At 40.4% G+C, this 14,063-nt stretch overlaps 1 protein-coding gene across 5 annotated transcripts in view; it reads left to right on the plus strand.

The window, feature by feature from the left end:
• Nucleotides 1-14,063, plus strand: part of lrba (LPS responsive beige-like anchor protein) — a 190,916-nt gene that overhangs the window by 167,638 nt on the left and 9,215 nt on the right. For all 5 annotated transcript variants that reach the window (XM_042427272.1, XM_042427281.1, XM_042427298.1 and 2 more), the window contains 5 exons: nt 3,373-3,462; nt 5,552-5,729; nt 6,876-6,941; nt 8,726-8,881; nt 11,819-11,986. In XM_042427272.1, the coding sequence (XP_042283206.1) occupies nt 3,373-3,462; nt 5,552-5,729; nt 6,876-6,941; nt 8,726-8,881; nt 11,819-11,986 (658 nt within the window). The remainder of the gene's footprint in view (nt 1-3,372; nt 3,463-5,551; nt 5,730-6,875; nt 6,942-8,725; nt 8,882-11,818; nt 11,987-14,063) is intronic.

Genomic DNA, 14,063 nt, shown 5'->3' on the forward strand with positions numbered 1-14,063 from the left:
TCATACCTTGATATGTTTGTACATACACATATGTATGTATACATGCATTCACTGGCATGTGTATACCTTTGTATATTTATGTGTGCTCATCAGCATAAATGCACACAGTTGTGTGTTTATGTGTGTATTTCTGTTCTGGGAGAAAGTTTGGAATATCTCAGCACAGATTAGGGAATGCTGCGGAGACCACTGCTGTGTTTTTCAAAACCATGATTACTTCCTGTCCTGCCTCTGCCGCAAGTCAAAACTTACCCCCCCCTCCCCCTCTCTCTAAAAGAAGTGTGTGTGTGTGCAGATGCATTTATTGTGTACGTATGTGCACCCATGTGCATGGCATGCATGCACATCTGTGTTGCCTCTCAGTGAATAAAGAGAAACACACCCTGTGTTGCCTTCTCATCGTTGTACAGGGCTTCCCCTCTTTCACATGTGATTATGGAAAATCCCACAGCCTCTCACACCAGCGACAAAACACAGAGCCCCGTCTGAATTGTACAGCGTTTGCGTAATTCGGCAGAAGACGGGGAAATATACCCACGCGAGTGAACCTGCTTTGACACATAGCCAAAGTCACTCACTAAACACAAGGCCCACTGGTTTATTTTCTTTGGACAATATACACCCTACTGTTGAAAAAATATATAAAATTTCTTAGGAGTATGGATGTTTAAAACTAAAGATACTGAATGTATGGCCACGCTGCTGTTCTGCAATACAAAACCATCATAGTTATTATTTTTATTCTATTCATAGAGTTAGTGTTATTTGATCGATTTGCATAAATGCAGTATGTTTTACATGGAGATCCATCTTGTCAAGCAGCTGAGTAAATCAAAGAGCAGGCTGTGACATCTGAGCCGAGGGCGTCCCAGCCATTTAAATGTATAGAATATAGAAAACCTTCATCAGACATGGGCCAGCGCTCCCAAAAGAGATTGGCCTTGTGGACGGCCCCTCATATAATCACCTGAGCATTGCATTGGCATATAGGGATAGGACATGCTGACCTAGACTCAGCCACTTTCCAACGTTCCACAGCCTCATAAATGTCAGGGCTGAACTTAATGAAGATAGGTTGAGTGGTTTTGAGGAGTCTCTTCCTCACATTAGCTTAAGCAAAATGCTCAGCTCTATAGGCAGTGGAGAAGGGAGGCACTTTGACCTTGAATGATGCACTGATGTCCTCTCTCTAACAGACTAAGTATGGATGGAAAATGTTACGATTCTCTGTAATTATGAGTGTTGAGGTCGTGTACGGAAGTGTTTTGCTCTTTGATAACATTGTGTTAACAGAGTACCTTTTATTTTAAACGCTTTTATTCCAGTCCAACAGACCATTACACAACGCTTGATCATGGATACTGAAGCATTTCTTTTCATATGCTTGCACACATGCATGTGTTTAGGTCACCTTACAGTAAATGCACTTTTGGCCTGAACACAAAACCACAGACACCTCTTCTAACAGGGAGACGTTTTGAAACTCTCTTCAAGAAGTTTCCAATCCGTCGAGCCAATACCAAATCACACATAATGCTTAATAGCTGCTCCTCTTGTGTCTTTGCAACATGTCATGCTGCGAAATACAGATATTGAATACATTTCATTGCTTTGTCTTTTTGTATTATCTAAATACGTAAATGCATTAATACAGACCTCATCCTGTTCTCCATTTTATACAGACGAGGGTTTCAGCCTACTAAGAGATGTTAAAATGTACAGAAGGGAGAAAGGAGAAGAAAATTGCATAACTGGCAGAGTGAAGAAAGTGAAAGTCGAGAAGATGAACAGAGTCGAATATGATTTCCTTAGTTTCTTAGTTCTACGTTCACATAAAAAAAAAAATACTGTCTATATCGAATTTTGGGTGTACAATTCCTTCCAGTAAAGAAGCTAACACAACCTTGACAGTTGAGATTGCTCCTTCTCTACGCCTCTCTGGTCTCTGGTTAGTTTCAGACAATGGGTATGAGCGCACTAACTTCCCAAACTTTTTCTCATGGAAATACCATATGCAGGCCTCAACCATGAGCTCATTCTCGCAGGCCCCGCCAAGTCAGGCTCAAACATCTCAGCCTACACACACAAGCTGTCACTCCCACACAGCCAGTCACAGTGCACACCAACATACTGACGGGCCTGTCATAATTTTGTGTTGGCCATTTTATTTCTGTCCAGCCCCTTTTATAAACAATCCATCAAACTCTATCCGTCTCACTCATTTTTTTATTTTACCTCTGTTTTATCATCCTGAGAATAAATTCTGTTCAACTCTGCTTTGTGTCCCTTGCTTAGATTTAGTTCAGTGAGGAAACTGAATTAAGTTTCTTTTTCACGAAGTCAAATTTTATTAAAGCAAAAGAAACATTTAATTGTGCTTCTGATGGCTAATAGTAATAGCAGTGCTGAAATGATTCTATTGACAACCATTTTGATAATCTATTTAGTGCTTAAAATCACTTACCAGCTTCTCAATTGTAATTATTTGTTGGTTATCTCTGTTTTATACAGTTGCACCATTGAATACCTTTGGTTTTGCACTGTTCTTCAGATAAAATCAGCAATTTGAAGACGTCACCAATAGCTTCTGTAAAATTGTGATAGTTATTTTTCACTATTTTCTGACATTTTCTCATTTAAAAAATGAACAAGAACAGGAAAATGTAGAGTATTCTGATGATATTCTGGTGTAGCCTCATGCGTCCATACACTGCTGTGGGTGTGTTCCATCCCGTGCTAGCTGACCTGACAGTGAGCTGTGTGATGATGTCCAGAGGCTGCTCGGCTGGCGTCTGCTCTGACATTTATGGTCCTATACCTCTTCATTAACACCACCTAACCAGCCTACAAGCCCGCCTGTCCCTGCCCTCATCTGATTCTGTGTGTGTGTGGTTGTGGAGGATAAATTGGTGTGTGTGTGTGTGAGTGTGTGGCAGACAGTGAGAAAGTATGTGTGTATGTATGAGTGTGGACATGTGTGCTTGAACACAAGTGGATGCATTTTTCCCTCCCTGCGCTGACCTTTGTGTACCTCCATGTCTACCTCTATTTACAAGATTTTTGTACAATGTCTTTTTTTAATTCTTTGGGTTTATCCTAAAACATACATCACCATGTGGTTATTTTATCTGTTACTGTAAATGGTTTCTGAATTAAATGTATCTATCCATTTTACAATATAAAATATCATATGAAGAATGTTTTATCCATATTGCCCAATATGTCTGATAGAATCTTTTTAGACATCTACACTAAATTCTTATTTTTGCATAAATTCTGAGGCACAATGATACAGAATAACATCTTTTCCCCTTTTCTTTCAGTCTATTTTGTTTTTGTCATTCCACCACCTCTCCTTTTCTGTCTCCTCAGGCTGTGGAGTCTCAAATTAGGAGTTTTGGACAAACCCCCTGCCAGTTGCTCATTGAGCCACACCCACCCCGAAGCTCAGCCATGCAAGTGGTGAGTGGTTTACGCACATACATGCAAACAGATAATCTTAGAAAACAGGCTGTACCTACTGTAGCTGTAATCCTCCTGTCTGAAACTACTCCGGTTCGCCCTGATGTTGATGCTCTGCTTTCGAGTCGTTCTTTTCATCTTTCATTTAACTCCTATCCTGTCTTTCTCTATCTACAACTGTGGGGAAATAAAGTGGTTAGAAAGCATCTCCTCTCTCATCATTAGAGAGGTGTGTGTGATACAGAAAGATCACAAGAATTTTAGTTGCATGTTTGTTTAGTAAGGGGGGGGGGGGGTTTCACAGAAAAGCCTCATGCCTTCATGCTGGAAACCTGAGTCTGAGCCAGATTTTCCACCTGAGCTGGAAGCAGAGGAGATCAGCGAAGGAGAGCAATGAACAGCAGTCCTGAAGTGACAGCTTTTTAAGGGCCAAGGAGTGCAGTCAGTGTGCCTGCTTGTGATGGACCAAAGCCCCATGAGTCCCTATTAGTGTGGTGTCCCTGTGGCGCTGACAGCTGGCTGTAGACCACCACCCAGTGCACACATGCACACACAGACAAAAACTCAGTCAAGGGCTTTGAATCCGCCTCACTTAAGGGCAAATTCCTATGAAATGTTTTTATTTTTATTCCACCACATATAGTTTTCAAACATAATATTCAGACACCATTATTCAAACATATTTCTAACCCTCCCCGCAGCTCTTTATTCCTTCAGAACACCCTGTTCTCTTTGCTTTTACATGTTCTCGCTCTCTCTACTTTCTCTCCATCCTCTTTCATGTGAGTGTGTTGTCAGAGTGTCGGCATCTGCCCATGCTGGTGGTAATGATACTGTCAGTGCGTCTGGTTAGCTGTCAGACACACCGGATTTACTCAGGTCTGTTCCTGATGTTAAACACTGATGTTCCTCTTCTTTACACGCAAGGAGGAAAATGGCTCTCTGTTAAAGCTGCTTAGTACAAACAGTCTGTAAATGGCTCTATATAAGCTGCTGTCTAACCAGAGGAAACAGTCTGATAGGTCACTGTTTTGTTATGACTATTTTATGGTTTGTCTCTCCTTACAACTTACATTATTTTAATGTGGATTTTATTCTTTTTGCATACATTTATAAAACTTTCAAATAGTACTGAAACTTTAACCAACAATTTTGATCATTTCTTAATTGTTTAAGTCATTTAGTGTATCAAGCAAAAAGGCCAGATGTTGGTTCTAGCTTATCAAATCTTGAAATTGGCTTTTTTCCTGTTTTATGACTTTACAGCTTTCTGAAATTGTATTTACCAAAAGTGTTTTTATTAATTATGAACACAAACTCTTTCATGTGCTGCGTTCTATAGCACAGTGTACATATATACCTACTGTAAAGCTGTTTTTAGTTCAAAAAAGTTTAGCACTCAGGTGAGGTCAACATTACACTTTCTGTATACTCAACCTAATGCCTTGTCTTCCGTAGCAGTTTTCATTTATTGATTCTTAAATTAAAGGTTAGTTACACATTTTTTTCAAGTCTTTCTTAAAACAGTAGTCGCATGAACTAATGTACATTGAAAGAGTTATTGGTCACTGTAATCATTTCATACTGGCTGTAAAGACATCCCTTACTAAAGTAATTCAAATATGAGAGATGAAAGGACAAAATCCACAGTTCTGTGGAAAAGTGAATCCTAAAACTAATATGAGGCTTCAGCAGTCAGAGTTAGACAAATCAAGTGGGAATCTTCTGCCTCTTTGTGTTTGTCTTAGAGAGTCTTTCTAATCCTTTTTCCTGCTGTGTATCTTCAAAAGAGATCTACTGTTTCGCCTTTTCTGTACAAACTTTATATCAAACTTTTTTTCCTAGCTCTGCTGTACTGCTAAATTGCTGCTATCTGCTATCCTGCCTAAACTTCCTAACTTTCTTTCTTTCCTTCTCTTTTCTCCCTCTCCCTCTGATTTTTTTCCTCGCTAACACCGGCTGTGGCTGCTTCCCTCGTCTTTTTATTTTTGCTCTTTTTGTCTGCCGCTCCATATCTTGGCTCTTTTCCTCTCTTCCCTGCATCCCATTGTCCACCCTTTTGGGGCCTGAACAGTATCTTCTCCTGCAGACCCCGCTGATGTTTACGGAGCAGATGCAGCAGGATGTTATCATGGTGTTGAAGTTCCCATCCAACTCTCCCGTGACCCACGTAGCGGCCAATACCCAACCGGGTCTGACATCACCTGCCATCATCACGGTCACTGCCAACCGCCTCTTTGCTGTCAACAAGTGGCACGGCTTGACAGGTGAGACATTTGTGTCCATGCACACTTATATTTGGGAGGGGTTTCACATTGTTGTTTTTCCTTTTATAAAAGATCCATTTAAGTGGAAGAATTTGTTCTGTGATTTTATGCCATTGTGACTCTGCATCAAATTGACCTGAAGGGTATTTTTCAGCAAGTAAAGACAATCCATGTTCTTAGCGTCTTTTGCTACCACAAAATCATTTTCATACTTCCTCGGTTCATCTATCCTCTATACTCGAGTGTCTAATTTATCTGAGGATTGACCCGTCTCGTCTCTATAGGATGGACGTTGATTTGGGAGACAGTTGACTGTGTCTACTGGATAGCGGTATCAAATGTGACACATGCAGCAGCCAGCATTAGGTCTCACGTCCACCTCCATACATCAGCCTCTCACTTCACAAAACCTTATTTACGCAACATCCATCCTGCCCTGGAAGAAACATTAAATTTGATATCTCTGAATTTATGAGGATGAAGACTGATCAGTTTTCAGTAGAATACAACCTCAGTCATGCGGACCACAGACCAGACTGATTAACCTAATTGGTTTAGTGAGCTAGCATAACGGCGTTCAGAGGTAGTTCATTAATTGCGAGGATTTACTGGAGTCTTCACATTGCTTTTTCAGGTGCAGGGCAGAGAACTCAATTTGTTCTGGGAAATTGTGATTGTGCACACTTTTTTCCTCTGTTTTCAGACATTTTACAATTTGAATGATTAATCTGTTAATTGAAAAAAATAATCAAGGGCGCTGATAGAAAATAATCATTATCATGTTTCATTCATTACCAAGGGGCTCAAAGAAAAACTGTTTTATGTTCTTATACATGTGCATACAGAGACGTGTCTTTCAGTACCATAACTTGATTCTTTTTAGCAGAATATCACAGCTGCTTGTTGCTAAAATGACTTGGCTGAACAAAGAGATTTCTATTGTCGCTTAAAATTATTGTCTCTATGTCCTTCGTAGCTTTTTGACATAATTAATGTCTAATTCACGAAAGAAGTCTCGGAGCAGTCGGTGACACTGTGACTTTGTGTTTATAATTTCCAGCGCGTTATAATGAACTGAAACCCAGTGTCTACTTCACAAGGCCACACGATTATAATATTAATCCAATCTGTCTTCTTCTCTGTCAGGTCATCAGAGCTCAACGGTGCAGGACCAGCAGTACCAACTTCCTGTGGAAATTGACCCTCTGATAGGTATGCTGTCATTTTACGACTGTAAGAGAATCCACACACATGCATATTCTTTACATAGTGTGAGCTCATATATGCATGAAATGATTTTTTTTTTGTGTGTATTTGTGTATGAATCCTGCTGGCATCTTGGTGACTCATGGCAGTCTGTAGCGCCGTGTCCCTGGACAGTAGATTAGAGTTGTTTCTCAGCCCTGTGCCCCAGTTCACTCCTCATGATATAGGCCCTGCTCTCACACTAAACCATTTGCATGCAAATTGGAATGCAATGAGCTGTGGCCTAGGCCGGCATTTCATCATCAACTCCCCCCCCTTCTTTCTCCCTCTCCATCGTCCCCTCCCTCCCTCCCTTTCTGCATCCTCTTTGGTTTAATTTGAGCGGAGGGAAAGGACGCGTGTCAATGGAAATGAATATGAATGTGGTAATAATGTGTGATTGAGAATGCACGGCGGATGGCTGTCAGGACAATATGGGCGCCTCTCATCCTTCACGACTTGTTGATGAGCAGGAGAAGAGTGCCGAGCCGCAGTGATGTATGGGATGCACTGGTGGAGCAGGGAGAGACGAGCCACTTCTATCTGTTCCCGCCCTCTCCTCCGTCGCTTCTTGCAGTCTCTCACAATCTCACGCACATCTGCAAAGGGGGACTGTTCTTTCTCTGCGGATGTTGTGGTCACTCTGTCTCACCAGACCATTTTCAAGTTGTTTTTTTTGACTACTGAAAATAACCAGGGGTTTAGTCTCACATATTCATTTTTATCTGCACGTACTTTATTTTTCTCCATTACTGTTCATCTGTAAAGACAGTATAAAAGAAATCTTTGTGTGACCCGATACTTCTACATTCAGTACAAGTTTTTATGAGAGCATTGCAGTGTGTGTGTGTGTCTTATTTGTTGTTGAATCTTTAATATTTTTATTTCATTTTTGGGTTTTTTTTTTTGTTACTATGGCTGTTTTCTCCCATCTCACAGAGTCAAGCATAAATAATGTACTATATTATATACTTTTTGCATTTATAGGTGTGCGTGTGTGTGTTTCAGGGATCTCTGTGCTTGTCAGTAATATATTTACACTGTTTGCATTCCACAAGGAGTGTGAGCTAAACACACGTAAATTGAGTGTTGAACTAACTGTGGCTTTGGGAAACGTTAAAAATTTGTTGAAATATCAGTCGTATCAGGCATTCTGGACTTTCTCACTTTGTGTACTAGAAAAGCTTCTCCGACACCTGTTCTCCAGTGCTTTTGACACCACCAAATAAGAAATACCTCACAACTGACACATCTGTCTAGAAAAGAAAAAAAAAAAAATACCACTTACTGAGGAGAGAATGTCAGTGAATTTGCTTTCTAACCAACCACTGACTAAATTACACAACCGAGATGAATTTGCAGTGTGTGTTCTGACTCGAGTGGTGTACATATTTTGTGAAGACCGTGTATGCCCTATCATTACTCAGGCTCTCAAGCCCTCATGGAAAATGTGAAATCCCCTAAACTTAACCTCCAGGATGTTTTATGCATGCTCTCCCAAATCTTCTTTGCGCTGTGCAGTGAAACTTGAGTGGAGGTGCATTGGGCTTTTTGAAAATATCTCCCATACCTAAACAGTAAATTGCACTTCTGTGTGCATTTGTACAATTTCAACCTGTAATCTTTTATTTGCTCATATTATTTTTATCCCTCTCCCCTCTTCTCTTCTCCTCTCCTCTCCTCTCCTCTCCTCTCCTCTCCTCTCCTCTCCTCTCCTCTTCTCCTCTCCTCTCCTCTCCTCTCCTCTCCAGCCAGTAACGTGGGCAGTCATCGTCGTCAAATCTCAGACCTGCTGGACCAGAGCATTCAGATCAGCTCACAGTGTTTCGTCATCACAGCCGACAACCGCTTCATCCTTCTGTGTGGCTTCTGGGACAAGAGCTTCCGGGTCTACTCCACTGACTCAGGTACTGTACTGGGTTACCCTTGTGCTCTTGTACCCCAAGTATCCCGATCACAAAATGCTTTTTGTAGACCATATTATATCCTAACTTTATTCCATATATGCATTATCCATTCTTCAAATTAGTAACTATAGTTTACTTTGTCAATATAAGGTGACCATTATGTTCTGTCCTTTAGCTAAACTCTCTTAGTAATGTACATTTTCTCTGCCACTGAACTTTTGCCTTCATTTCATCACTAATGGTGTTTTTTTATGTCTCAACAAACAAAAACCTAAATGCACTTGTTGAACACTTGTAATGTTAAACAGCAATGATCAATATTCATATATAAACAATGGATCACATGACTACTTGTATGTGAAATTAGTTGCTTTTAGTGATGAACCCACAGAGAATTATCGCTGACTCTGTTGTTCCCCTCAGTTCTACAAAGCTTTATAGCATCGTCCAGCTCAATGTTTTAGTTTTCTGGCCTGCACCTTATTGTTTTTGGTTTAGTCTCACTGCTCTCATCAGTGTCATTTCCAGTCTCAGCAAGCAGCTGTTTTCAGCAAAAAAAAGTTCAGTTAAACTCATTGTGTGCTACAGTATGTGATCATTACCAAACAGCAGAGGCTACTCCGAGTGGCCAAAAAAAATCTTTAAATATAATTAAATATAGCTACTACTTTTGGCAATATGGTCTGCTTACAAAGTGCAAAGGCACTACACTGTTTGGTCAAAGCAGAAAATAAATGTGTTCATGCTCTAATTCACTATTAGTGTCTGGGTTGGCATATAGTGGCATGAACCCCACATTCAGATGTGCTGTTGGAAAATGTAATTCTTGCACTAATATTAAAGTCTAATGGGCACATTGCCTTGAAATTTACTGACCACATGCATGCCAATCAGAGTATCAACCCTTTCTGTTTTGGACACTCCCTCTTTTAACCCTGAGACTGTGAACACAAGATGCTGCATAAACAAACTGGCAGATTGCCATGAAATTTGATGAACGCATTCATGCTGTTAAGGGGGTAAATATTTTTTCTGTTAATGAAGCTCCATGGTCTTTCCTCTAGCACCATCCTCAGGACAAACCTCTTACTTTTAGTCCCACTATTAGTAATGCTGTTTAAAAAAAAAAAAAAAAAAAAAAAAAAAAAAAAATCATTAGTATGTTTTTCAATTTGTCCAGTTCTCTGGTATTGTGGAATGTAATGAACATTTCATGGTAGCCTTTAGAGTCCTTCAATTTTCAATTCTTTAAACAATACAGTGTACAGTCTCTGCTGTTTGTTATTCCACAGATGGTTGTGCTATGCTTACTGTACTGAGCTATCACAGTGGAATTGTTAAAAGTTTACACAATTACTTAACACACTTCTTCCACTTCAGGGAACCTGTTCTGTTAGCCTAATATTGTTAAAGTAGGAGTAAACAGTTGAACTGCGTCGTTATTATAAGACATATTTGATGTGTTGCACAAAAATCTGTTTTCAGGTTTAAAGCCATTGTGTCTAGTTGTACCTATGACTTTAAGGTGTATTTAAGGTACATTTTTCCATGAACAGTGATTGTAAATGCCAGGACAAATAATATTAACCCTAACATACTTTATATATAATCTTCAAGTAACATTTACCACAATATTCACCTATCATGAATATATACTGTGCAGTATGTCTGAATGCTACTGACTTAGATACTTGCATACACACAGATGAAGGTGAACAGTTTTACACACATATAGACACACACACACACACACAAGCTCTCACAGAGACGCCATCAGGTCAGGGGTCCTAAATGAAACTGTCTGAAGCTTCATCTCCGAACCCCGCTCCTCAACTCTTCCCCCCCCCCCCCAGCCCCATTCAGAATCCTACACACATCTACACAACAGACTCCGAATCAATTTCTATAGGCCAGGGCCTCCCTGTCTTTAATCGGGGAGGGAGGGAAGGAGGGATGGGAGCAAAGAGATAGCTCTATTGTGTGACTGCCACTGGGGTGTACGACTGGAACGTGAACACAGTTTAATCGCACACGCTCAACAGCTGCCACCAAGGTCCCTAAAGCCCCCAGGTTAAAGAACTGAGGGATTTTATCAATTACAAGACTTGATTGGTACACATGCACAAAACATATAGCCTCATACGCCTGCGTGCACACACATCCGATTAAATTTGTCTGTGTGCATGCAAGTGAGTGTGTGTGTGTGTGTGTGTGAGCAGAATAATGTGTCTAATACGAGGTGCATGGCAGCCATTATCGCCGCAGCCATGATTACTTATTTTCAGTGTTTATAAAGACGTCAAACATTTTACAGCTTTGATGTCTCCCTCCCTTCGGAAGTTTAGTCAGTGACCCGCCCACTTTCATAATAATCCTCATCTTTTCAGAGATACAGCTTAATTATCCAATGGACAGTGATTTTGACACCCAGACAGAAATGTCATGTGCTGCAAACCATCTACTGTTTGACTGCAGAGGTCACACTATGAGGAGCGTAATGAGTATTAGACAGCTAGACAGTGGAGCTGTGGTCTGGAAATCTGACAGCAATTAGCCTCCTTATATATACACATGGAGCACACTGCATATACACACGCACACATACACACGCACACAGTTGGAACAAATATTTATATATATATATACAGTATATATTCTTGTCTGCGAATTAGTAGATGTCTGATCTTGTGTAGAACAACAAGCCGAGCAGACATATGATCAACAAACACGTGTTGGAGGTTAAAAGCACTGCATCTAACCAAAAATGATTACTCAGTTTTTGTTATGTAAGTGTAATATGTATGTATGCATGTATGTATTACAACCATTGCTCTTATATTGTTCAAATGTTGTAATCTATTTAAAAATTCATTTCTTGCTTGCAGGCAAATTTATATTAGATCTAAAGAAGATGTGTGTATTTGTGTGCTTTTGCAGGTAAACTGACTCAGATAGTCTTTGGGCATCGCGATGTGGTGACGTGTCTGGCTCGCTCCGAATCGTACATCGGAGGAGACTGCTACGTCCTGTCAGGCTCCAGAGATGCCACCCTGCTGCTCTGGTATTGGAATGGAAAGCACAGCAGCATTGGAGAGAGCCCAGGCAGTAAGTACACGTCCGTTATGTGCACACACACACACACACACGGGTATTCTCTGAGTGCTCACTCTCCCAGACAGTTGTGAGTGTGTGATTTACGGCCTCCCTCTGTAAAGTAACAACTAGTTTCGTCTGACCAGGCCAGGCCTCCTGCATACAGATTGGATTTCGCAGCACTGTCGCACCAGGAACAGCTTTTGATAATGTGTTTGAGATTGTGGCTAAGTGTTTCCGTGAGACCAGATATCGTGTGTGTGTGTATGTGTGTGTGTGAGTGAGAGAGAGAGAGAGAGAGAAGGAGAATCTGTCTTTAATGTGAGTGAAAGTGAGGGCCACTTAGAGACGTTAAATGTGACGTTGGGGGTCGCCGGCCAGCCCATGAAAGTTCACCACCATCCGAGGGCCACGGGGTCACGCTAGTCGATAAAAGTGAAAAATGTCACGGGCCTCCCTTACGTTACCATAACATATGGCATCGGCCATGATCAAAGCATTGCACACACATTGCTCAGTCCTTAGCCCTCTCTGTGCTAATTTGGTCAGCTTAGATTGGCGTACATGTTGTTAAGTGATCCATTACAAATGGGCTGAAATTTATGACAAATTGTGATTTGGTTAATAAGCCACATTGGTTTTTGATTTGGAGGACAGGGCCAATAGTATTTTTTTTCACTTATCTCATATATGTTGATGTGGGATGTTCGTATCAAGGAAAATCTTTAGTTTATGCCTACAAGTTAATTCATAGGGATTTTTTTTTCTCTTTGAAAAGAAAGGATAGATGCTTTTGTTGTGGTGTAAAAATATGGAGAAATATAAACCATATTCTCATTCTCTGTTCATAATTTCTACATTATATTGAATTCTTTGAACACTATTCAACTGAAAATGTTACAAGAACAACAATTTAAAAGAAAGAGCACTTCTGAGTGACGGACATGCAGCATAGAAGTTGTTGTTAACTAAATTTGCATTTCCTTATGGGAGAACAATGAATGTTGCACGGTCACGCAAAGGTTTCAATTAAGGGACACAAATAATGACATCATACTCTACTTGGCATCTTAAGTATAACAATTCAACTGCATATTTTTTGAGAATAGGCTGTATTTTGATTGATTTATAGTGTTTTTTATTTGCCAAATATGATTCTGAATGTATGTTCCCATGCATGTGATGTACATGTTCTTGTAAGCATGTGTGTGTCAGTCTAACGTCAGTCAGCTTAGCACAGTTACCACGCTGTAGCTAGAGGAGCAGACAAAGCAGTCGTCATCCTAACCCCTCACCACCACAATGTGATGCTCCATTGCCCCAGACCACAGGAGGCTCCCCCAGACTTGAGGCTCTGGTGCACACACACAAACACACACACACACACACACACACACACACACACACACAAACATGTACTCACAAAATACATACAGACAGCAGACGTTTCTTTATTCCTCTTCCAAAAAACTGAACGCTTTCAAGCGTAAGTCTGCACATATTCTTGAATGGGAACACATGCATACACACACACACACATTCCTTTTCATGCATAACGCTCCGTGAATATCCCACACACTTCATAATCTTGACACAAATGCGTCTGAATGGCTGATATGCACATGTACACATTGACCTATGCACACTTGGTTCCTGCTGCAGGCACATGTTGTTGTGCACAGCGGGAGAAAGATTCCTCAGACACCACTGCCATCTGCTGGTCACAGGAACAGTGACATTTATTAGTGATATCAGTTGTATTTTTGTTGTTTTAAATGGACTGAAGATAAAGATATTTTTTTCAATAGTTGTTAAAGCAGCAGTGATGTTTGAACATAAGCGTACTGTAAATTATTTACCATTTAATTTGTGCAAATAGATTTCAAGTCCACAAAATTTGAATATTCACACACCATTGTTTTCAAACTTTTTCTGTCATGCCACCCTTAAACAGCTGAAAATAATTCATGCTCCTCACTCCTGCGAGAACTGGTTTGATTTCTATTTTTCACTAACAATACTGGTGAAATTACTAATAAAATAAGCCAGTTCAGTTGCACTGAAGACCAACAGAGGTTCAGTTTCAGCT

The sequence above is a fragment of the Thunnus maccoyii genome, chromosome 2 (genome assembly GCF_910596095.1).
Source record: "Thunnus maccoyii chromosome 2, fThuMac1.1, whole genome shotgun sequence".
In the NCBI taxonomy this organism is placed as follows: domain Eukaryota; kingdom Metazoa; phylum Chordata; class Actinopteri; order Scombriformes; family Scombridae; genus Thunnus; species Thunnus maccoyii.